Source organism: Hippopotamus amphibius, chromosome 7 (genome assembly GCF_030028045.1).
Source record: "Hippopotamus amphibius kiboko isolate mHipAmp2 chromosome 7, mHipAmp2.hap2, whole genome shotgun sequence".
NCBI classification, from domain to species: Eukaryota; Metazoa; Chordata; class Mammalia; order Artiodactyla; family Hippopotamidae; genus Hippopotamus; species Hippopotamus amphibius.
In genome coordinates this window covers 20,761,485-20,786,501 of record NC_080192.1, presented here as the reverse complement: position 1 = coordinate 20,786,501, position 25,017 = coordinate 20,761,485, and the positions used below count along the sequence as shown (strand labels likewise).

The following is a 25,017-nucleotide window of genomic DNA, read 5'->3' as shown; positions in this document are numbered from 1 at the left end:
TTAAGAAGCTTGGAGATATTGAAATAACTACTAATTCAAGGTCATATAACTATAACTAGTGGCATAAGCCCTAACCCTCACCTAAATTCTTAATCGTGGTAGACAGACAGTTAATAGTAGTAGACAGACAGTTAATAGTAAGCCCTGGCTCTCATGAGGCTTGTTGTCTTGCACTGTCATTCTCTTTCATACATTCATCTCGAGCCCTTCTGCAGATTTATTGTGCAAGTGAAGAGAGTAAACAGCATTATAGTGATGCTGAAAGTAGCATGGTTTCTACTCTGTAACCCCTCCTAATCCTGAGTTTCTCTCTTCCCTTCCTCTGCAAGAGTCCCTGTTGTCATAGCAACAGACCTCAGCCTCTAGGAGATTGGAAGACCCCCATGGAGCCCTGCCTATACTCCCACACAAATCCTTCCTGCCATTTAGAGCTTTGCAGCTCTGGTTTCTAGGCCCTCTTTGGAACTCTTAGTGTAGGCATTCGTTACAATTTAGGAGATCACTATTTTGCCAATCCTGGGAAACACAGAAGTAATTTTGTTGAAGGTCAGCCATTACTGGCTGAAGCAGTGGGATTATTATTTCCATTTTTAGACCTGAGAAACATCCAGGGGCTATTAGCTAAATGTGGTTCTCCGGTCAGGACCCGGTCCAGAATTGTGTCCTTAGAACTACTCAGTGTTAATCATTTGAAGAAATATCTTTAGCTTTTATAGTGATGAGTGTGGGTGAATCAATCTGTGTATTCCTACTAATACAAAACCAAGCTTCCTTCTGTAAAAGAGTGATCTTACAATATCACTAGATTTATAGTTAAGCAACTAATATGAAAGAGTGGGATTTTTTACAATAGTATGTATGAAGCATCTTCAGTTGTGAAGGTTTTTTAGCTTATAGTACACTAAATAGAGTTTGGTAAGCACTGTAAATGAAGTTAAGAAACACAGATGGAAAGTTTTTCGAGAACCAGTGGAATATCCCACATGTAAATCTAGGGTTTCCAATGTCATGTCCTCCAGAAGAATTGGGTTCATTTCCCTGCTTCCTTCTTAAAACATTTATTGTGGACACTGGCTGATACAGGGGGAAGTCTGTAAAGAAGACAGAATGTACCTCCCTCCCTTCTTAATATCATTCTCCATCTTAACACTGTCATAGGAACACTGAATTCACTTATGGGGAATTGAAAACAAACTCCCAATTTCAAAAATGGTGTCTTTGCAGCCTATTAAGTCCAAAAATATTACATGTGAGGCTTCATTTTAGGTATTTATATCAGGTGTTGAAATATCACTGCTCCCTATTCTGTAAAAAATGCTGCATTTGTGGATTTGTATTAAATATACCTCTCCAGACAGGAACTACCAATTTTTATTTGCAGAGTATAAATTCAGTGTAGTCACGGAAAATACCATTTGTCCCCTTAAGCTTACTTTACAGAGTCCTCCATCTTTTGTGTTTCGTGAGGAAGTTAAGATTTGATTTGTCACACTTTCCTTTATTTCTCTTTCAATGTGGAGTAACTATTCCAAGTCCAAATTACAGGACTTTTTTTTTTTTTTTAACTAAATTGTTTTTATTTAGTCTAGGTCCTAAACCTGGAATTGGACCTCATTTTGCATATAAGGAATATATCACATAAAATTTTTAGTGGATCATGATGGTCTAATACTATGAACCAAATTATTTACATATATGTAAATAATTGATAATTTTTAATAGAGCTCAAAATTTTTTTTCATTTTATAAATGAGAAAAATGAGATTCATTATTTAATGGCTTAAAAGCACATAAAAATGGAATTTAAATACAGGTCAGTGTAGTGTCAAAATGTGCTTTTTATACCATGTTGTGTTAATTTGCAAATATAAGATCATCCGTATTTTATTGAACAAAAAAATTGAATTTTAAGTAATTTATTTAAAGCCACTAAAATAAGGCAATATAATAGAATAACTGATAGCAGTGATTTGACGGGTGAATAGGAGGCAAGGGGGAGTGGGAGTAATATAAGTTATATCATCTTGTATCACAACAGAAAACTATGTTAGTATACAGTTGACCCTTAAACAATGGTGGGGGTGGGGAGCAGTTACTCTGTGTACGATTAATTTAGAGCCGTCCCTCGCAATCTGAGGTTCCTCCCCATCTATGGATTCAATTAACCATGGACTGTTGAGTACTGTAGTATTTTCTCTTGAAGAATATTCCCATATAAGTGGACCTGTGCAGTTCAAATCTGAGTTGTTCGAGAATCAACTGTATAAAATTAATCAAGAAACAATGGGATACACGTATGGAGAGATCCAAAGGAAGTAGAAACAGAAACTCTTAAAAGTGGTTGGACTAGGGGAATAGGATTGGGGCTGAAAAAGGGGTAGAGTTGTCCACTGTTGATTTTCATTACAAGCTCTTTACTACTTGGTTTTCTTTATTATTTGACAAAAATTTGAAGGATTCTACTGGAAAGAGCAAATGTATGATTTAGAATACGCCTTTCATAGTCGTCTATAGATAGCCTATCAAGGTGTGTTAAAGTTGTGTGGACTGGAAAGGAAAACTGGGACATTTTCTTAGTCTGTTTCTACTGCTCTTGCTGGTAATGCGCAATTGCAGTAAAAGAGCTTTAACTGAGCAACTAATATGTTCAAGGCCTTGTCCTAGGTTCTGTAGGAGATAAAAAGGTGGATGCAGTTTGGTCCCATGCCTGCATCATGTTACAGTCTAGTCAAAGGTGCTAGAGATAAAGAGGAAATCTAGACAGGGAGGACTAGGAACTCACATTTTCTGTGTCTACATGGTGCTAGGTATTTTACCTAATTTTTGGTGGAAAACATGTACTGTAAAAAAAAAAAGACAAAATATACATAGCTATATGGGTTCATTGAGTAGAAAGGGGTATTTACCTGTTGGGATTAAGAAATGCCTGAAGCACAGAGTATTTAAGAGGGGCCTTAAAAGTAGGAAGGGATTTCTATAGACAGATGGGACAGGAGAGGCATCTACATATTTGCTAATCAAGAAACTCGTATTTGAAGCTTTTTTTTTTTGGGTCCTCTTGTATGTAAGCATTTAGCTAAAAATCCATGTAAGCTAGGTACAAATCTAAAATGAATTTTTAAGATGTTTGCACAGCTGAAGAAGTTTTATTAAATGCAAGTGCTGTTATCAGGGTTACTTTTTATTGAAACTACTTTCAACTTTACTCATATTACAACTCACAATTAAGATTTGAATATAATCACTCCTATCAATGAAGTGTGAGAAAAGCTAAAGGCGAATTTGGAGATCACATGAATTTTGTAGATATTTTTGATTCTTAAAAATTGTTCAGTAGGTTCTCCACATCTTTGGGAATCTTTTTAGCTTCCCTCTGTAATGTAACTTGTTTACTTTTCTTGGGATTGCATTTAGTTGCGTGTTAATTACTGAGGCCCTTCCGTTTGAAACCATGACACCTTCACCCTCTTGCCTAGTTTTTTCAGAGCTTTGCATTTTGATGCAAAGTCAGAGACATCCGTGACCACAGGAAGAAATCCAATTCTCAGCTTTTAGAAATCCCACCAGCACTACAGGATTAACAATAAATAATTGAATGTCAAAAGTCTGAAGTAGACACACAACTTCTTGTATATTGAAGTTATTCAGTCTCTCTCACTTGGGCAGTATGTGCTAAAGGTGAAGATAGTCGCCTTGAAGGATTCACTTGAAAACATCCTTGTACGGTGATCACTCTGCATTTAGGAAAGTTTACAAAAGTTCTTGTTTTATAGCATCCCCTACTTTGTCATCTTAGACTTTAGTGAATGACTTACTGCTAGAAATCCCAGACCACTATGTTTTATGAAAGTGTATTTTGTATTTCTTCTAGAGCAGAGGAAGAAAAATGCCTTGTATTTTAGGGATTCTGAATAAGATCTTAATGTTTACTATTGAAGAGAATGTTGCATCTTGTATTTCAGAGCTGTTGGACTTATATAGGTTAAGAATTGTATTAGTTTAGAAAAACTTTTATTAAGTTAGTTCCTTAATGGTTTAACATCTGTAGTCTTTATCTTGAATCCTGAATTTTCAATACTTAATATCCTCTACTGCCACAACCGAAATTTTTAAATATCTTTAAAAATAAAATATTTTGCTTATTGTCAAAAACATAGAAAAAATAAAGAATAAAAAAAATATATACCCATCATTTCCAGCTGAGAGAACTTCTGTATCCAATGCAGTATTTTCTTCCTTTTTCTAGTCATATAAAAGGGTGTGGTTTTTAATATACTTGAGACATATCTATATACTTATCTGTATCCTCGTATCCATTTTCTTTGCTTTTTTCTCTCCCATGTCTTTAATATTCTTTTTTTCAGAACTTTTATTGAGATATAATTGACATACAATAAACTGCATATATTTAAAGTGTACAGTTTTTTTTTCTTATTAGTAATGTATATATGACAATCCTAATCTCCCAATTCACCCGCCCCCACGCCCCCCGCTTTCCCCACTTGGTGTCCATATGTTTGTTCTCTACATCTATGTGTCTATTTCTGCCTTGCAAACCAGTTTATTTGTACCATTTTTCTAGATTCTGCATATATGCGTTAATATACGATATTTGTTTTTCTCTTTCTGACTCACTTCACTCTATATGACAGTCTCTAGGTCTATCCATGTCTCTACAAATGTCCCAATTTTGTTCCTTTTTATGGCTCAGTAATATTCCATTGTATATGTGTACCACATCTTCTTTATCCATTCATCTGTTGATGGACATTTAGGTTGCTGTCTTTAATATTCTTTAAAGACAGACTTTGATGACTTGAATACTTCTTTATGTTGCTTCTTTTGTGACTTCTTATGCTCCTACCTGTCCTCTAACAAAAATTTTATTAAAAGTTATGGAATTTTAGTTATTAAAAATTGTAGTTATTTAGTATTCATAACTACTTCTACATGAATTTGTGAACTTCTATGACAAACAGTGAGTAAATAAATTGGGCTTCTCTTTATTAGTCTATTTTAGAAGTCATTTGCTTTTTAGGTTATGTAATGATTTTGTTTTGGTCTGAAGTCCTAGGCTATTGGTAAATCCAGTGAAAACTGGTAAATTTTCTTATTTCCAACAGCCTGTATTTGTGACTGCTAGGATATGAGTGGTTTTAAAGACTAGTTAAGAGCATGGATTGGTATTACATCTTTACAACTTAGTAGCTTTTCTGGAAAGTTACTATTTCTTACTGTACCTGCTTTTCAAGGTTAGAGTAAAAGCTAAGTGAGACAATAAAGTACATAGCACTGAGCCTGGCTGAAAAGTGGTATTAAATATTCCTTTTTTTTTTCCCCGTTGATGTCATTGTGAGTTCTTTGGGTCTTTGGTTTTTGAGTACAAAAGTGACTAGCCGTAGTAGAGGTTGAAAAGCATCAAAACTTTTCCCTGCCCATTCGAGGTCACTGGCCATGGGGGTGGGGGTGGGGGGCAGACAGATAGCCCTTTAAATTCTGGGCCAGCAGGAAGACATCTTTGTTCTGTTCCTCTGAGAAGCTTAGTCTCACAGATAACTTCAGCTTTGCAATGAGGCAACTGCATGCGTGCATTTAAAGATTCACTGCTGTGTCCTCATGTTTGACTGTCACTTTAAATACATGCTGGTCCCAAATAATTGACTTATGGATTCCTTCTCATTCTGCAATAGCTAGTTTCTATAGAAATGCCAGTGTTGTTTTAATAAATTACTATGGATGATCATGGTAATGGCTTTCATTTGCTGAGTGCTGCATGACAGCTAAGAGCTTTTCATGCGTTATCTCATTTAGTCCTCATGGCTACTCTGTGCAACTCTTACTATCACCCCTGTTTCATAGATGAAGAAACAGAGATCTAGAGAGATTTGATATTCCATAATAAGAATTTAAACGCTGGTTTGTCTGCCTCTAGAATCTGAGCTGATAGCCTTATGCGTAGCTCTACTGCCTTTGTTTCATAAGTACTGCATAGCCTCGTTAATTCGTTCCATCAACATTAGTTGAGGGCCTACCCTGTGCAGACACCGTTCTAAGTGATGGGTTATAGCATGCAGACAAAAGTTCCTGCCCTCCTAAATCTCACCTTGTATTATAGTTACTTGTGTCCATTTCCCTCTCAGAGTCAGTGTTCTTGTACGGTAGTAACTGTGTCTGATTCTCCTGGAGTTTTAGGGATGTAACTGAAATTTTATTCAAGACTAGGAATAATTCCTGGACTTATAAAAGAATTATTTCTACAAAAATGTTGGAAGCTAGAGCATGCCCTATTCTATTTTTCAGGCTCTCTGTTTATTTTAGCTCTGATGTTTAGCCCTTCTAGACTCATCAGATTGGAGATGTTCTTACTGATAATTTTGAGAAGCATTTAGAGGTTTATTATTGTTAATGATAAAGTTACTTTTTTATATCTTGGCTTCTTTGACTTCCTTAAACTTTCTTTAGGCGTGTGGAGCAGCATAAAAAACCCTCTTCCTTGAGAACACAGCAAAAATACAACAGGCAAACTTAGAACAAGGGCTTTAACTACTTCATCGAATAAAGTAAAGTATTCTGATATAATTGAAAAGTAAATGATATAATAGGGGAAGTCCAACTGTGAGGGAAAAAATTGACACCTTTTTTCTGTGAGATCAGAAATATTAAATCCTTTCCTTCGAATAAATTATTACCATTTTAAGGAAGATGGTTTCATAAAGTGTTAGTGTTGACTGCCCCTTTTTAGCCGTGTAGAAGCTGAGAATAATTTTAAATGTCCTTGGGTGGAGGCTAGCATGTTATATTGTTCACCTAGGAAATCATCCATAAATACTACGAAGTATGTGGTATTTTAATGAAGTAATTGCCTTTTTTTTTGCCTTGGAAATACAATTAAACCTTTTTGGTCCCATAAGGGGCAAATGGCTCGTAATGTTCCTCATTTTTTAAAAGTCATTTGTCCAAGTGGGAGGATCAGTGGCACACCAGCTGGCTGTTCATTTTACATTTGGACATTGCTTCTCCTTGGGACCCTGATGCTGGGCTGTCTGATAACCGGTGCAAACTCCATGAATATCTTTCGTTTCTCTAGAAGGAGGTGTGGATTTGCAAAGCTACCAGCTGGATATGCAAATACTACCTGACGGGCCAAAGAGTGATGTGGACTTTTCAGAGATTCTTAATGCAATACAAGAAAGTAAGTTTCACTCCAATTTTAAATTCACCATGAAAGGAGAAACTATTATAACACTTGGGAGGAGTAATAAAACTAGAAACCTTAGATGCCAAGCTTTAAAATAAAATGATGTCTTAAAAGAGATGCTATGTAAAATAATTTTGACACCAGAAGAGATGGTTAGTGAAATGCTGTTTTAATTTTTGAAACTGAACCACATAGTATTGGGGTCTTTGATGAAGCCTGGTGGGAAAACTGTAGAGGGATTATAAATTCTGTATATTTAGTATGCTATAATATTTAGTAAATAACTGGATATTATAATTTTTTAGATTCCTTGATTAATCATAATCAAAGAAAAATCTTTAAGAAAATAGAATACTAATCCTTCACTCAGTTGTCAGTAGTAAGAAGTAAATGTTGACTCAGTAAGCCAAAATCAGACTTTTATTCTCCAAAATAGATATTTGGAGTCATTGATGCTGGGTTGTGACTGAGAAGTAAATTCCTCTTTTCTAAGCATTTCGATTAATCAAGGTTTACTCTTCTTCCACTACTTTGTTATTTAGTTTTCACTAAAAACTTTATCATAATCAACACATTTGCTCAAGTTACAGATTTAGCATTGAGGGTGGGGATGCAGCATGACATACGAAGTCATCAACATTTATGTTTTGCCATCAGAGCTCTAATTCTAGATAATGTTAGTCTTTTAATGTCAAATAGTATTATGTAATATTGGATTTGAAGAGTTTAGACTGGATAAGCATTGCATAAAGAACCACTGGAATCTTGCTACTTTTAATTTTGTGACACTGCATTTAATACAATGAAATACATATTTCTAAATTATATTTATATTTCTATATTTTTGTGAACATTTTAAAGCATTTTAGTAGTATTTATCCCCTTTTGTCATTGCATTACCCTCCTGACCTTATGAGATAATGCATCCACTTTACAGGTAGGACAGCTCAGGGTGGGAGAAGTTAAGTGCTGACGTAATAAGATAAATAATGGAGAGAGACCAGAGTGGAATGGAGGGTCCGCTACCTTTCCTTTAATTCCTTCATGAGCGTACTTGGTATGGGGTTTAAATACTGAGATGAAGGATCCTGGAATTGAGGAAGATGAGGATGCTTCTGAGAGAAATATTTTTAGTAAAGACTGTAAGGGGATCAATGACTTTTTCTGGGTGGGCAATCCCTTTGTACTAGGTTACTGAATAAAAGAGAAAAAAGTGTCCCCAGGAGGATAAAAATCAAATTAATAGACATTGGAGAGAAATTAACTTTTCATGGAAAGTTATAAAATTTTGTAATTACTTCATTTGATTTGAAAGATGATAGATTATGCATTGCTGAAAGGATTTTTTCATAAATGATAAAAGTTGACTTCTATGCAAGTGCAGGAGATAAACTTCAATTTTTTTTAGGGCTGAATGAACTTATATCAGAATGAACTAAATGTTCATGACAATTTTTATAGTAATTTTTGTTAGCATATCTTAGTAAAGACATATTTGTTTATGATAGCTGTTTTATAGTTTAGAATGGTGATCTCTTTATGAACAAATAGAAGAGTATAAGTTTGTGAGTACTTAATTAAATTTAAAAATAAGAAAGGAAATATTCATTTTAAAATGCAAATCAAGTTTTTTATAGGTTTAAGAATTTTCCATTGTTTAAGAATTAATCTATTTTTGTGTTTAAAAGACAAGTTTTATATTTGTTAACAACTTTGAAAGTTTTCTGGAAGTTTATGAACTGAAGACTACATGAGGCTTAAGACAAATGAGAATAAAATACGGTTTTCTTTTAAAAAAAAATTTTTATGCCAAGTAGGTTTGGGAAACTGTCCACACGGTCTTGGGTCATCTCTGGTAAGAAAGATTTGGGCCATTTATTTACTTTCAGTCTCTAGGTTCCAAATATGATTCGAATGTTTAACCAGTTCATTGAAATTTCTAAGTATAAAAACACAGTTTTGTTCTTCAAGGGACTGTGCCTTAGATTATTATTTATAGAAAGCTTTGAGAGACCAACATGTAAAAAATGTAAAACATACAGGATTTGAACATTAGTAAAACTCCTTCTCTGCTACAAACGTTTTTATTGAGATTAGTAGGATGATGGAAAGATTTCAGTTTCTCAGAATTTTGTGATCATGTATGTATGACCCTCAAGACTGGGATAGGGGTGTGTGTGTGTGTGTGTGTGTTTCCTTGCTGTTATTTTTCCCTCCGTTTCTAGTCTCACCCTTCACTCCCTATCCCAAGATAGCAGCCAGGTCTTTTGAATGCCTTTGTTTCATCAGAGTTTTGTGTTGCCTAAATTTCCTGACTTTTGTTCTCTGAAAGCCTGAGCTTCTAAGTGCCTGATGCTTAGATAAGAGAAGAAAGAAAGAGGGAGAAGGAATTTCCTAAAACCAGCGTCCTTGGAGTGTCCTGCAGTGGTAGCATGGCTTCTTGTGGGTGGTTGTGAAGAGAGGGAGTGGCTGTGTTGTGTGCCTGAGAGGACTGTACCTGGGCCGCCTGAACTGCCATCCTTGGCTGAGATTCTCCAGACTGAGGAAGGAACAGACCCTTCAGGGTTCAGGGAACTTTGAGGCTCTGGGAAGATGGCAGTCTCATCTTCCTGTTTCTTTGTCATATACTCAGTACCTTGAACAGAGTATGCAGTATAGCAGCTGCCCAGTAAATTCTGTTAACACCTTAGTGAATGAATTCCACTCTAGACTTGCAAAGTGGGCAGCTCAGCAGTAGCCAGTGGAGCAGCTTGGAGACCTAAGTAGGCTCTTTTTTTTTTTTTTAATAAGTAAATTAATTAATTTATTAGTTTATTTATTATTAGCTGTGCTGGGTCTTCGTTGCTGCGTGGGCTTTCTCTAGTTGTGGCAAGTGGGGGCTACTCTTCATTGTGGTATGCAGGCTTCTTATTGCAGTGGCTTCTCTTGTTGTGGAGCATGGGCTCTAGGCACGCAGGCTTCAGTGGTTGCGGCACGTGGGCTCAGTAGTTGTAGCTTGTGGGCCCTAGAGCCCAGGCTCAGTAATTGTGGCGCACAGGCTTAGTTGCTCCGCAGCATGTGGGATCTTCCTGGACCAGGGATTGAACCTGTGTCCCCTGCATTGGCAGGCAGATTCTAAACCACTGCACCACTAGGGAAGTCCATGAGTAGTCTCTTTAAATGTTCTGCCCTTTGCAAAACCTCTGGAACCTTTGTGCAGTTCTGGATATGTGAGGTAATGGAGTGGGAGTGTCAGTAATGACTGGAACTGTCTGTTGTGGATGGGTTGGTTGTATCCTCAGATGGGAAACCTGTGGATATAGAGGGCCAACTCTATAGACTCTGCGGACTCTTGAGTGGCATTCATACCCTGGCAGACTTTATTGTGATGTAGTCCCTTAGGTTCTGATGAACTAGGGAAGGAAAGAGTGCAAACAGCAACGTGTTTGGAAGGAGAACTGGGAGGTTGGAAGGATTATCGCATGATTGTTACGCTGTAGTCTGACTGTCTGTGCCTGTGTATGTCCCTATGCGGTCATATAACTCTTCCCACACTGGTGGTGCTCTTGCTTCTGTGGGTGAGGGGATTTAGTCATTTCTCGGTGACATCCAGTGAGTCTTTTTGAATTCAGTTTCTTGAGCCCTGATTTCCCCTTGTATTTTTAATTCACAGGGCCATGCTGTTTCAGAGGGGAAGATGGGAGGGAGGGAGGAACAGACATCAACTGAACATCTTGTCTGGCAACTCTGTGGTTGACCTTTTACCTGTATTATTTTATTTAGTCTTAAACTCTCTTTGCCTTAATCTCCGCATCTGTAAAAGGGAGGTAGTTATAGATGATCTATGCAAAGCCCTTAGTTAGTGCCCGGCACACGGTAAGCTCTGTGGACATGCTGGCTGCCATGTTGTCTTCATTCCTTTCAACAGTCCTCTCTGGTACATTGTGTTATCCCCACTAAAAGATAAGGAAATTAAAGCTTGAACAAGTTAAAGAATCCAATCTAAAGTTAGTAAGTGGAAGGACTAGTGTTTGAATTCAGGCTTGTCTGGATGCAAAGCTCCTGCTCTTTCCAGAGATGGGGCAGTTATGGTCAGTGGCCTTTTAGGATTTTAATGCAGAACATCACTGACCTTGTTTCTGGTTGTGAAAAGGGAACCAAGACTATTGAGCAAACCTTGGATGAGGTACACAGTCCTTCTCTAAACATTATTCCCAGGGTTGTAAAAAGTGCCATCATTATCTGCCTTGTTATAGAAGTGACCAAGGTGTCTGTCTTTTCTTTAGAATGGAGTAGTTGCAAGAGAAGCTCTTCATAAGAAACATACTGTGTTGGGAACAAGTTAATGATCTTGGCCCCATTGCAGGTTGCTGTGGGCACCCCATGCCGTTCTGTATGCTCCGTAATTTTATAAGCAGCATCATTACCAAGCCAGGAAATGCAAATGAAATTTTTTTTTAATAACCACACATTTTAAAAAATGTCATGACTTCTTTTCTTTAAAGACACATTTTGAATCTTAAAGTATTTTTAGTAAACTTTCCAAGGCAGAAAAAAAAATGCCTGCTTTCAGATCTATAACCATTAGAATCCCAGCTTTCATATCCCAGTTTTTCTTTGGGGAAATGTTAACATACCCATTTAATTGTTGCTGTAACACACTAGTGGAGGTTTCCAAACTTTTTAAAGCAGTAGAATCTGTTGTTTTGTCCCGCATATATTTTTACAGATAATGTCAATGTATAAGACAGATAACAGCTGTTTGGAGTAGGTAGGGGTAAAAGGTGCAGGACTTTGCCCACTCAATTTCCTTTTTGCCCCCTCCGTGGCTCCTGATGTTCCTCAAAAGAATCTTGGAGTTCCAAAGAACGCACTTTGAAAACCACTGGCCTATTGGAAAGAAATAAAGCCATCTAGGGAAGGATTTATGTCCTTTACAATTATTTATTTTGAGTTTTCTAAATTAGGCCCTCTTTTTTTTCTCTTCTTGGTGCAGCAGGCAGTCTCTGCCTTAGGGATGTTATCAGATTCATTTGAAAAGTAATGAACATCTAGAGGGTCCTAGGCTTGCTATTGCCATATAAATGCTAAGCAGTGTTTGGTTTTTAAAATCCCAGCCTAAGGTGCTCAAAACTGTGCTGAGGCTGTATGTTTTCCTGAATTTTTAAAAACATTTAATTTGATCTATTTGTTAAATTTTTAAAAGTGCCAGACTTGTCAGGCTACAGATGTAAAGTCTAGCTTTATTCAGATAAATGCTAAAACTGTGACAAGATAATTGTTTGCTTGTTAAACGACTTCCTGTTCTTGAAAGCCAAACATGATTTAAGAACAGTAGAATACCTTCTATTAAAAACAGTAGAATGCCTTCCATTAAAAGCAAGGAGCTGACTAGAGATAGCCTGAATTTGGGTGTTAGGACTGGGTTAGAATTTGTCTTTGTCGCTTAGGAACTAGCTGCGTGACCATACTTAGCGTCTTTGAACCCGGCTTCTTTCTCGTACTATGTGTCTCATAAAGTGTTCTGGGGCTGAAAGGAGAAAACAGACCTCACAATCCTTCACACACAGTTGGCTCTGAATAAATTATAGTCCCTTCCCACTTCCTTCCTACTTAACCTATGAATCCAGGAGAAAAACAGATTCTTTCAAGCAATGGCACTGAGATAATTAGAATGAGGAAAAAAAACGGCAATTAATACATAATAAGTCCCCTGCATACGAACGAGTTCCATTCTGAGAGCACGTGTGTTAAGTCCAATTTGCCCCACAAAGTTAGCCTAGGTGCCCAACTAATACAATAGGCTATATAGGACTGTACTGTATTAGGTTTGTAATACTTTTCACACAAATAATACGTAAAAAACCAACAAGCACAAAAAATAAAGAAAACATTTTTAAACTTACAGTACAGTACCTCGAAAAGTACAGTAGTACAGTACTACAGCTGGCATCTAGGGCCTGGCATCGAGTGAACAGGGAAGAAGAGTTACTGACTGGAGGAGAGAGAGGAGGTGGGAGATGGTGGAGCTGAAGGGTCGTCAGCAATAGGAGACGGAGGGCGAGCTGCAGTCTGATGTTGACGGCACAGGTTCTGGCTCCTTGTTGGATTCAATTCTATCTACCCTCTTGAGAAAACGATCCAGTAGCTCTTATTTTCTCATCATAGCTGACACGGTAGCATTGGATTGCATTCTGAATGGCTGCCGGAACCTTCGTGTACTGTCCTACGTTTGGGTCCTGTGCCTCAAAAACTAACAGTGCCTCCTCAAATAAAGAAAATCCCCTTGTCATTTCCTGTGTTGGGAATCTCTTTGGTTCTTCAGTTACTTCTTCCTCTTGTCTCTCTTCATTCTTTCTCTGGGCCTCCAGTTCCACCAGGTCTTCATTAGTAAGTTCCTGGTGTTGCACAGGAAAGAGTTCAGTGAAGTCGTCCTCTTGCAGATGTAGCTCCAGCTTCTCGCTGAGGGTCACTAGGTTGGTGAAGACCTCTTTGGACTCCTCATCTACCTTCTCAAATCCACAAAAGTCATGAACAAACTGCGGGCAAAGGTTCTTCCAAACCCCATTCATGGTGACGGCCGTAACCTCACACCAAGCAGAGTCAGTGTTTTTTATGGCCTTGTAGATGTTATAGTCCTTACATAATGGTCACAGGGTTGTTCCTGATTCATCACTCACCTTTACTGCCTGACAAAAAGTGTGACATAAGTAATATTTCTTGAAAGTTGCTATAACTCCCTGGTCCATAGATTGGGTGAACAACGTAGTATTTGGTGGCAGATACACTACTTTGATGTTGAGATGAAAGTCACCCACGAACGGGGGGTGGCCAGGAGCATGTTGAATGGGACATCCTTCTCCAAGCAATATTTCTCTACCTCCAGGAAAAACCAGTGCTAGAAAGTGGCCTGAGTAACCCAGGCTTTGGGGTTACTCTTCCACACAATAGGAAGAGAGCCCTTGACTATGGTTTTTTTTTTTTTTTTTTTGGGCACACGGGCTTAGTTGCTCCGCGGCATGTGGGATCTTCCTGGAGCAGGGATCGAACTCATGTCCTCCGCATTGGCAGGCAGACTCCAAACCACTGCGCCACCTAGGAAGCCCTTGACTATGGTTTTAAGGGCTCTTGGGTTCTCTGAATGATAAATGGAGAGGCTGCAGCTTCATATCACTGGAAGCATTGCCACCAAACAACAGAGTCAGCTTATCCTTTGCTGCTTTATAGCCTGGCATCAACTTTTCCTCCTTACTGATGTAACTTCGGTCTGGCATCCTCTTCCAGTACAGTCCCGTCTCATCCACACTAGAAGCCTACTCGGGTAACTACGTGCCTTCCTTCATCAGTAACTTCTTGAAGCATTTCAGGAAACTCCTGGGCAGCTACCATATCTGCACTCGCTGCCATGCCTCTTCCTTTTACGTTGTGAAGGCTGGCTCTGGCCTTGCACCGATGAAACCAGCCGCGGCTGGCATTAAAAGAGGCGCCCTCTGATTCTTCACCGTGTTTCCTCTCCAAGTCTTCATAAAGGCTGTAAGCTTTCTCTGGAATCAGCATGAAGCTGAGCAGAACTCGAGGCTGATGCTGATCCTGCCTCCACACACTGAGAAGTCTCTCCACCTCCTCCATCGCTTTCCCACTCTTCTTCCATGTTATTGTCGACGTCATCGGCACAGCAGACTTCACACGCTCCGTGATCTTGTCCTTGTTCTTTACAATGGTGCTGACGGTTGAACGATTCCTGTTACAAGAATGAGTGACATCTACCATCTTTTCGCCTCGTTCCACTCTGTCAATTGTTTTCACTTTTGTTTCCATCGTTACCGCTTGGCACTTCTTAGCAGTACCATCTATATCACTGCTGCTTTTACGCTTGCTTCTGGACATCCTAAGCTTGAAATAAAGATAATGTACTACTGTACTCTGCACAGTACCGTACAGTAAATGACACAAAAGCACAACCATTTGTAGAAGCTGAATGCACATGACAGTGTACACCAGACACGTGAACTAGTTTACGTGATTGGACATGCCACTGCACGTTCACATCTTTGAAAGTTTGCAACTTGAAGGTTCGGATGGGGGGGACTTACTGTTATCTTGAACTAGCTTTTCTTTATTTTAAAATGGGCATTGAGCACCTCCTGTTTGCTAGCCCTTGTGTCAAGTTTGGAGCTACCTTGGGCCTTCACCTGAAAGGGACCCTAGATATAAAGATGAACTGGTTATAAAACAGCCAGGTAAGTTTTCAAATTGAGACATGAACAGTCTTTTTTTTTTTTTTTTTTTTTTTACATTCTAAATTATTCCTGGAGGTGTCCTTTTTTTTCATTTCCTAATGAGGCTTTGAGGTCAATATGTAATACTTTCAGAATTCTGAGCATCAGATGTAATAATTTGGAACTCAGGATAAAAATAGTATAATGAACTGGCACGCTCACGGAGAACAAATATAGATACTTGGATTATACCGCACAGCCCTTTTATGTCTTCTTCAGTGACCTATAATTTCACTTTATTTTCCCTGCATCAGAAAATACAGAGATTAAAGTACTGTTGAACTATAATGCCAAGGTGGGGTTATTTTTTAAAAGGAGCAGTGAGTCAAACAATTTGATCTTTTGGTATTTATTTCTTACTTTCTTTTATACTGTTTCTAAAACAGTCTAAAACTTTTGCTGTTTTTTTTTTTCAATTGCCTTTATAGCACTGATTCCTCAATTTCATCCTCTTCTCTGGAAGTATGAGGCTTACCACTCATGTCTTGGTCATGTTTATACCTCCAGCATCTAAAGTAAATGTTGGTTCAATGAACAAGTGGCAAAAGATAATCAATTCATTTGTTTGTTGGGGTCCTTGTGGTAGATTTGCAGTCTCTTTTCCCAAGAGAATTGAATAATAGCTAACATCCCAAATGATTTTCACTGAAAGAATAATGGAAATAATTGCAACTATTTGATAAGTACGTTCAGTACTGTTGTGGTAAATTTGCCTTCCCGTCTTATGAAGAATGTCAGGATCTCCTTGCTTCCTGGCCCTCTGCCTTCTCTGTTCTGCCTCCATTCTGGGAGAATATAACAAGCCAGCCCTCAGAAATCTCTTTTCTATGCTGAGTTTGTTGCTTTACTCAGAGTCTGTCGCTGATTTTTGGCCTCCCAGGCAATTTGAGTTTCTTGACCCTCATTCAGTTGTTAAATGCAAGTCCCTGCTGTTTAGTTCCAGAGTCTCTTTAGGCTGGGTGCCTGCTTTTTGCAGGCACTGAATCAGTGCAGATACGGTAGCTGCCCGGAAATTCCCTGAAATGCTTTGAGAAATTACTGATGAAGGCACGTATTTACCCGAGGCGGTTTTTAATGTGGATGAGACAGGACTGTACTGGAAGAGGATGCCAGAATCATTTGGGTACCTCCCTTGCTTTCCCAAATGCATGGTATCCACCTTCTGGGACCCATGTTAACTGCCCAGTTATGTTCACACAGCCCTTCCTGAGTCGGAATACAGTGCAGGTCCATGCCTGGTTTGCATGGAATTTTTACATTTTCTCTTTCTTTCTCTTGTCATGCTTAATTGACTCCTCAGAACATTTGACTCTCTTATTTAATGAACCTAATTGCAGAGTTCTACCAGGCAGATAATTATCAAACTTTTTTTTTTTTTTTTTGAAAAAAAAAAGTATGAGGAAAGTGATGGGATCCATTAACAAGTGAGCTTGTTTGGATGAAGAGAATGTTTTTCAAGTCTGTCCCAGAGAAGAAGAGGTCCTGCTCCCACCATGGCTGGACCGTGAGCTCTTTGAGGGCAGGGGTCCTGCCTGTCATGTCCAGTACTTGAGCGCCAGTTTCTGGTCAGCATAGGTACTCAATAAATACTTGTTGAGTAAATAGATTTCTAAAAACTGGTTAACTTCAGAGTTAGGGGGTGTTTTCTGAAAGAAGAGAATGAAAGTTCTCATCAAAGAAGACTGTACTTTGTTCCTGAAACTTACCTTGTAGTTAAAGCAGATCTATCAGTGACAATGGTGAAATACCGATGAAGGGCACCTGTTTCTTCTGTGGAACGTTTACGTGTTCTACAGTCTTCTTACCACGTGTTCATCTGAGCATTTTCTGACACTTCAACATTTCTAATCTCAGCTGAAGTTCTTGAGAAACTGGCAGGTGATAATGGTACCTTCGTATCACTCATTCTCTAAAATTCAGATTACCATGACATACTGATTTCCCTTGAGCACTCATGTAACATCGGTCCCATAATACCTTCCAGACAGTAATTCTGATGGGCAGTAATAAGGAAAGCAAGGGGTTTCTCTCCCTTTTCCCGAGGTAGCTGATCCCTCTAGAACCAAATAGTTGGGCCTTTAATGTAGAGCAGAAATTCTCAACCTCAGCACTATTGACCTTTGGGTTGGAGAACTCGATGCTGTCAGGGCTGTTCCGTGTATTGTAGGACATTTAGCAGCATCCCTGGCTTCTTCCCACTAGATGTGAGCAGCACCGCCCCTCAAGATCAAAAATGTCTCCAGACCATACCAGATGCCTTTAGGGTGACAGTTTGGGGCCAGTTGAGAGCCATAAATGTCAAGAGCTTTCTTGAACAGATTGTGCCAGCACCAGAAAGTGATACTGGTGGAATATGACGTGGTAATTTTCTATCCTAGGCAAAAGCAAAGGGCAGTTCTCATGGATGGATGGATGAATATTCAAGAGTTTCTCTCCAGTGAGGGTCAGTCACCCGGACAGGAATCTCAGTGTCCTCTTTAGCTTCCCCCTTTATCTCACATCTCATTCCAATCCATCCCTCTGACCAACCATTCCAACTTGTAAATGCTTCCTTTGCCTTTTTGTATTGATGATGCTAACTTAAGGTCCCAGAGTCTAAAATTGAGAAACCAACATTTCTTGTGGATCTGCCACATGTCAGCCATCCTGGTAGCGTGTATATATTATCTCATGGAATCCTCTTAGCCACCCTTAGAGAAGTTTTCTATACCTGTCTTACCAGTGAGAAAACGGGAGCAGAAATTCACACAGCTAAGGGTTAGAGTTTGGAAAGTAGTAAGCAGGTCTTCTGATGTTAAAAGAATATTTTTACCCCATTGTTCAAATATAACCAATATCAACTTAGAAAGTCGTCACTATCTCCTTGAAAATTTAAGTAGCTACTTGAAACTATGGAACTCCTGGCTTGTGAATAAGAATTGCATTTGGAGAGACATGTATGCAAGGTCCCAGAGCCATAGAACAGTGGAGAAAAGAGCACTCTCACACATCATTAGACGGTGACCACTTTGAGGTCATCCTGTTATTCAACAAATATGAGTTGAGGGCTTACTTCATGCCTGGACCTCTGTACACCAGTCAAGACAGGGTCCCTGCTCTTATGGAACTTTTTTTCTAATAGGGTAGATATCCAGCATACAAGTAAACAAGTCAATAAATAAGATAATTACAGTCTATGATACATGCTGTGAAGAAAATGAGCGGAGAGAGGAGGAGATGGAGAGTAATTGGGTGAGGGACAGCTTCTTTACATAGGGTGGTCAGGGAAGTTGTCTTTGACTTTGACACCTTCTGCAACATACTGTACTCCCTCAAAACTGTTAGTGCTTCTTCTTGAGCACCTGGCACAGTGCCTGACCCAGTGTAGATGCTCCTGAACCTTGATTGCATGAAAAGATTGTGATGTTTTTCCTTTGTAACCTCAGAGCCTAAAAACCTGTAGTAAGTGTGTTAGTTCCTTTTTGCTGCTGTAACAAATTACCACAAACTTAGTAACTTAAAACAGCACAGATTTATTATCTTACAGTTCTGAAGGTCAGATGTCCTCAAGGTGTCAACAGGACTGTGTTCCATTTAGAGGCTCTAGGGGAGAATCTGCTTTCTTGCCTTTTTTGTCTTCTAGATTCCTTGACTTGTGACCTTGTCCTCTATTTTCAAAGCCAACAGCATGGCATCTTCCAATGTCTCTCTCTGATTCTAACCTTCCTGCCTCTCTTGTAATTACATTGGCTCACCCATATAATCCTGGATAATCTCCCCATTTTAAGATCCTTGACTTAATCACATCTATGAAGTCCCTTTTCCCATAGAAGGTAACGTAGTCACACGTTCCAGGGATTAGGTCATCTTTGGGGTCCGTGATTCAGCCTGTCACAGTAAGCAATAAATGTTCATTTTATTCCCATGCCTGTTTTATTTTACAGATGAAAAACATGCAGTTAAATGAAATGCCCAAAATCACACACTTGGATACAGCTCTAGATCCTGGTCACCCCATCTAAGTACATTATCTTTATTCTCTATCTATATCCTCTCTCTGTCTAGACTCTTGTTCCTTATAGCACTCACTACACTTCATCTTTTTTTTTATGGTTTGTGTACCTTTACTTTTTTTTTTTTAAATAAATTAATTTTATTGGCTGTGTTGGGTCTTTTTTGCTGTGCGTGGCTTTTCTTTTTTAGTTGCGGTGAGTGGGGGCTACTCTTCGCTGTAGTGCACAGACTCTTCATTGCGGTGGCTTCTCTTGTTGCGGAGCACGGGCTCTAGGTGCGTGGGCTTTAGTAGTTGCAGCACATGGGCTCAATAGTTGTGGCTCACGGGCTCTAAAGCGCAGGCTCAATAGTTGTGGCGCATGGGCTTTGTTGCTCCGCGGCATGTGGGATCTTCCTGGAGCAGGGATCGAACCCGTGTCCCCTAGCATTGGCAGGCGGATTCTCAACCACTGTGCCACCTAGGAAACCCCCACTTCATATTTTTTTGATTATTTGTTTTATTATTACCAGAAGGGCAGGAAGACACATCACTTTTTTTTTTTTTTTTTTTGGCTCACGGGCTTTGTTGCTCCGCGGCATGTGGGATCTTCCTGGAGCAGGGATTGAACTCATGTCCTCTGCATTGGCAGGCGGATTCCCAACCACTGCACCACCTAGGAAGCCCCTAGGAAGACACATCACTTTTATTCAGCAAGGTGTAGTTGCTACACAACGCTGTGCCTGACACGTAGTGTGAACACCTCTAAAATTTTTTTAGATGAAAGAATGAATACTCTTTTATATGCTTAGGTAAATAGAACTCAGTCTCCTACAAACTATACTGGTCAGCAGCTTCTGATTGATAGGTTAAAAATTCTTAGCTGTTTTTAAAGCATCAAAGAAAAAAGTGAACTTCAATGGTGGCATAAAATTTGAGTCAATAAAGAAGGGACCCCAAAAGCAAAAATAAACAACTGGGACCTAATTAAACTTAAAAGCTTTTGCACAGCAAAGGAAACCATAAACAAAACGAGAAGACAACCTATGGACTGGGAGAAGATATTTGCAAACGATGTTACTGACAAGGAATTAATTTCCAAACAGCTTATATAGCTCAGTATCAAACAAAACAAAACAAAACAACCCCAAACAACCCAATCAAAAAATGGGCAGAAGACCTAAATAGACATTACTCCAAAGAAGACATACAAATGGCCAACAGGCACATGAAAAGATGCTTAGTGTCACTAATTATTAGAGAAATGCAAATCAGAGCTATGATGAGGTATCACCTCACACCAGTCAGAATGGCCATCATCAAAAAGTCTACAAATAATAAATGCTGGAGAGGGTGTGGAGAAAAGGGAACACTCTTGCACTGTTGGTGGGAATGTAAATTGGTATAGCCACTATGGAGAACAGTATGGAGGTTCCTTGAAAAACTAAAAATCGAATTACCATATGACCCAGCAATCCCACTACTGGTCATATACCCAGAGAATACCATAATTCAAAAAGACACATGCACCCCAATGTTCATTACAGCACTATTTACAATAGCCAGGTCTTGGAAGCAACCTAAATGTCCATCAGTAGATGAATGGATAAAGATTTGGTCCATATATACAATGGAATATTACTCAGCTGTAAAAAGGAATGAAATTGGGACATTTGTAGAGACATGGATGACCTAGAGACTGTCATACAGAGTGAAGTGAGTCAGAAAGAGAAAAACAAATATCTTATATTAAGACATATATGCAGAGTACAGAAAAGTGGTACAGATCAACCAGTTTGCAAGACAAAAAGAGACACAGATATAGAGAACAAACATGGACACCAAGGGGGGGAAACTGGGGGCAGGGGATGCGGTGGGATGATTTGGGAAATTAGGATTGCCATATACGCATTACTAATGAGACAAAAAATATCAAATTGTACACTTTAAATATATGCAGTTCATTGTATGTTAATTATATCTCAAACGTTCCTAAAAAAAAAAAAAAAAAGAACCTTATGCTAAACAGTCAAACATGTTTTACATCTGACATCTGTTTCTCTTAGGAAATAATATACCTGTCATTCAAGGTGTTATCGAAACAATGAAAAAATATGAAGCCAAAGGGAGATGTCTTTGCTTTTAGTATTGCTTTTAAGATCCTAAATTCTTAATCCGACTTATAATGTATTTACTTTGGTTCTAGTGGCCAAGGATGTCAATATTCTTTTTGATGAATTAGAAGCTGTCAACAGTCCTTGCAAAGATGACGATTCTCTCCTTCACCCTGGAAATCTGACCAGTACTTCAGATGATGCTAGCAGATTGGAAGCAGGGGGAGAGGTAAGAGTGGGTGATTTCTTAAAAACATGATTCTCAATCCAGGCAGGAATCTGAGAAGCATATTCCAGTAGATCGTTTAAAGTCAACATCTCATTGAACTGTAGGTTCCTAGGGAAAAAAGGGCCAGGTCTTGTAATCCTTTGATGTCCTCTAGCAGTCTAGCACGTTTCAGAGTTCCAAAATCTACCTACTCTCAAAACAAACTTTCAGTGAGTCGTGCACTTACCTTATACCTAAAGGCATTTTGTTTATACAGAGAAGATTCTTAAAACCACCCATCATTTTAAAATGATCTACAAAATAAATAAAATGATCTACATTCTGAGTGTCACTAACTAGTAAAAAGTTAGCTTTACAAGAATGTTGAAATCTCGTAAAATTGAAATGAAATCAATTTCTTTTGAAACCTCCTAGCATGTAAAACAGTGACATAAAGTGGACTAGCCCTCAGTAGATTGTGTTGTCTGAAGCCTTTCTGAGTTTCCATTTGCCCCTGTAATCTGGAAACTCATTGCAATTGTAAGCAGACCCATCTGTTCATGTGTCATTTTGGGGGAAAAAATGTATTTTGTTAAAGGCATTCACTGTTGCTCAGCTGTGTCTCAGTGGAGCTTAATATCTCCTTTGTATATGCACTAGGTTTAGGTAATAGGAACACAGGTCAGAGTCATTAATTTATTGTGTATTCTTAACATTTGTATTATTCCAGAGGCTGTTAACCAGTGAAAAGATAATACCTTTGACCAGGGAAAATTGTTTACTTCTACCAAGCTTCCCAGTTCTATCTCTACAAATATCATATGCTACTTATCTATGTGTGGGGGTTTTGTGTTTTTTTGTCATTGTTTTTTAAGAAAAACTCATTCTATCATCATCTCTTGATACAGAAACTTTGGATGCCATAAAGTTGCATAAAGGAAGGACCTTGAAAGGCATCTCAAAAAACAGCTAGTCTAGTCCCCTTAATTTATAGATGTTGAAACAGTCTCAGGAAGATTAGGGATTTGTTAACCCTCCTCTTGAAGCCTTGGCTAGTTTTGCAGATAGATGCTAATGAGCTAAATCTACAGAATAGTTCCCGTGCCTGGCAGATAATTGTTAAGCGTGTTTATTCGAGTAGACTTCTGAGTATCTCTTAAGGCAGAAGCCAAAAATAGCCAGTAAGATTGGTCATCAATTATAAATACTGGTACCAGGTATGAGACATGTTATTCCCATCACTCCTGAGTGAGATTTTCCTTTTGAACGAGGTTGCATGCGTGGCACTTGTGCAAGCATATGGATCCTAGCAACGGCCTTGGAGGTCTGGCATGTTTTCATACTTCTATTTGGAAACTGACGTGTACTGTGGCCTCAAGCTTTTGGTATGCTTACATGTACAGTTGACCCTTGAATGATGTGGGTTTGAACTGCTTGGGTCCACCAATACGTGGATATTTTTCAATAGTAGATATAACAGTACTGTGCGGTATGTGGTTGGTTGAATCCATAGTGCAGAGGAACTGTGAACAGGGAGGCCCCACTCTGACTATAAGTTACAAGCATATTTAACCCCTGCATTGTTCACAACTATATACACAAATATCACGAAGAAAAATATTTTTCTTATTGTGGGCAAAAATATTTGGGAAGCACTGAACTAAAGTATTACTAAAACCATCAAACTGCTTGTGGTCTCATCCTTCTCCTCTACCAGATGGACCATCTTCCTGAATTTTTGTGTTTTTTTATTCTCTTGCTCTAAAAATTGTTTTACCGTGCAGATATATGTAGCCTTAACAACTTATTTTACATTGATTTTATTTTGTGCTTCATTAAAAAAATGGCATCATGCAGGATAAAGTATTCTGTGACTTGCTTTTTCCTGTAGATATTGTTTTTAAGATTTTTGCTTACTATTAGATGCATCACTAGTTCATTTTCACTGCTGTATAATATTCCACGGTGACTGTTTTACAATTTATTTATCTATTTGCCTGTTCATTGATTTGCATTGATTCCCATTTTAAAACTTTTTTCTCTTATGAATAATGCCACTGTGTATATTCATATACATGTTTCCTAGTTGCTTTATTAGGAATTTCTTTAGGGTTATATGTTATGCAAATGTTCAACTTTAGAAGATGATGCTAGTGTGTTTTCCAGAGTAAGTACATCAGTTTTCCCTCTCACCTATAGAATGTGAGAATTCTCAGTTGCTCCACATCCTTGCCAACACTTGGTATTGTTAAGTGTCTTAAGTTTTGCCCATTAGACAGAATGCTTTTTCCGATTTTTTATTTTGTTTCCTCTTGTTTACATTTTTCACTAATGAAAGTGTAATTTTGATAAAAACACAAGGAAAATGCATTTAGTTTTAATTGTTCTTTACTATTACTCACCCAAGACTCAGTCATCTTAAACTGGTCTCTTTTTCTTTTTGTGCAGACAGTACCAGAAAAAAACAAATCCAATGGACTTTACTTCAGAGATGGAAAGTGTCGAATTGACTACATTCTTGTGTACAGAAAATCCAACCCCCAGACAGAAAAGAGAGAAGTATTTGAAAGAAATATTAGAGCAGAAGGATTACAAATGGAGAAAGAGGTAAATAATTTGCTTGGATGAGAAAAAATATAAATATACATCTAATCATATCAAGAGACAGTAAAAAAAAATAAGCAATTAGTCATTATGTTAACTGAATGTTTCATTTGCTGAGGGTTTGCCAATCTGCAGTGTGTGGAGAATGTTCTAGCAATTAGATTTTCACAGCACAGTTTGCCTTTGCAGCCATTTTCATGCCAAAAGATTCCATAAAGATCAAAATACTCCAGTTAAGTAGATTGTTTCAAAGTGTTATAATTTACCTGGCGTCCTGTATCTGCTGCTTCTCGATGTTAGTGGCAGATTCTGTTTGCATGGATTAAAGAAAACTTTGGATAAAATGCAATCACCCCACCCTAGAGGCTCTTTTTACATCTCAGAAAACATAATAGGTCTGGGTAACCTCGCACACCAGAAGAGACTGTCTGGCTGATTTGGCCAAGAACAGCTGGGCCTTACAAAGTGATTCTGTTTTTAAAAGACATTCAGGTTGTTTTTACCAAGTTCCCAAACTCAAGGGTTACTTTATCAGTGTTTACTCTTCTCCTTCCCTCTTTCTCTGCAGGGGAAGTTTTGAGGAAGGTATAAGGGGCCCAGCCAGGCCTCTGATAATAAGTCACAATGGTCCTATCATGTACCCAGAGATGCTGTGCACATTTCTA

At 38.5% G+C, this 25,017-nt stretch overlaps 1 protein-coding gene across 1 annotated transcript in view; it reads left to right on the top strand.

Moving 5' to 3' along the window:
* Positions 1-25,017, top strand: part of ANO4 (anoctamin 4) — a 398,627-nt gene that overhangs the window by 202,375 nt on the left and 171,235 nt on the right. Inside the window, exons 5-7 of the mRNA XM_057743345.1 lie at positions 7,088-7,192; positions 21,633-21,769; positions 24,197-24,355. Of these exons, the coding sequence (XP_057599328.1) occupies positions 7,088-7,192; positions 21,633-21,769; positions 24,197-24,355 (401 nt within the window). The remainder of the gene's footprint in view (positions 1-7,087; positions 7,193-21,632; positions 21,770-24,196; positions 24,356-25,017) is intronic.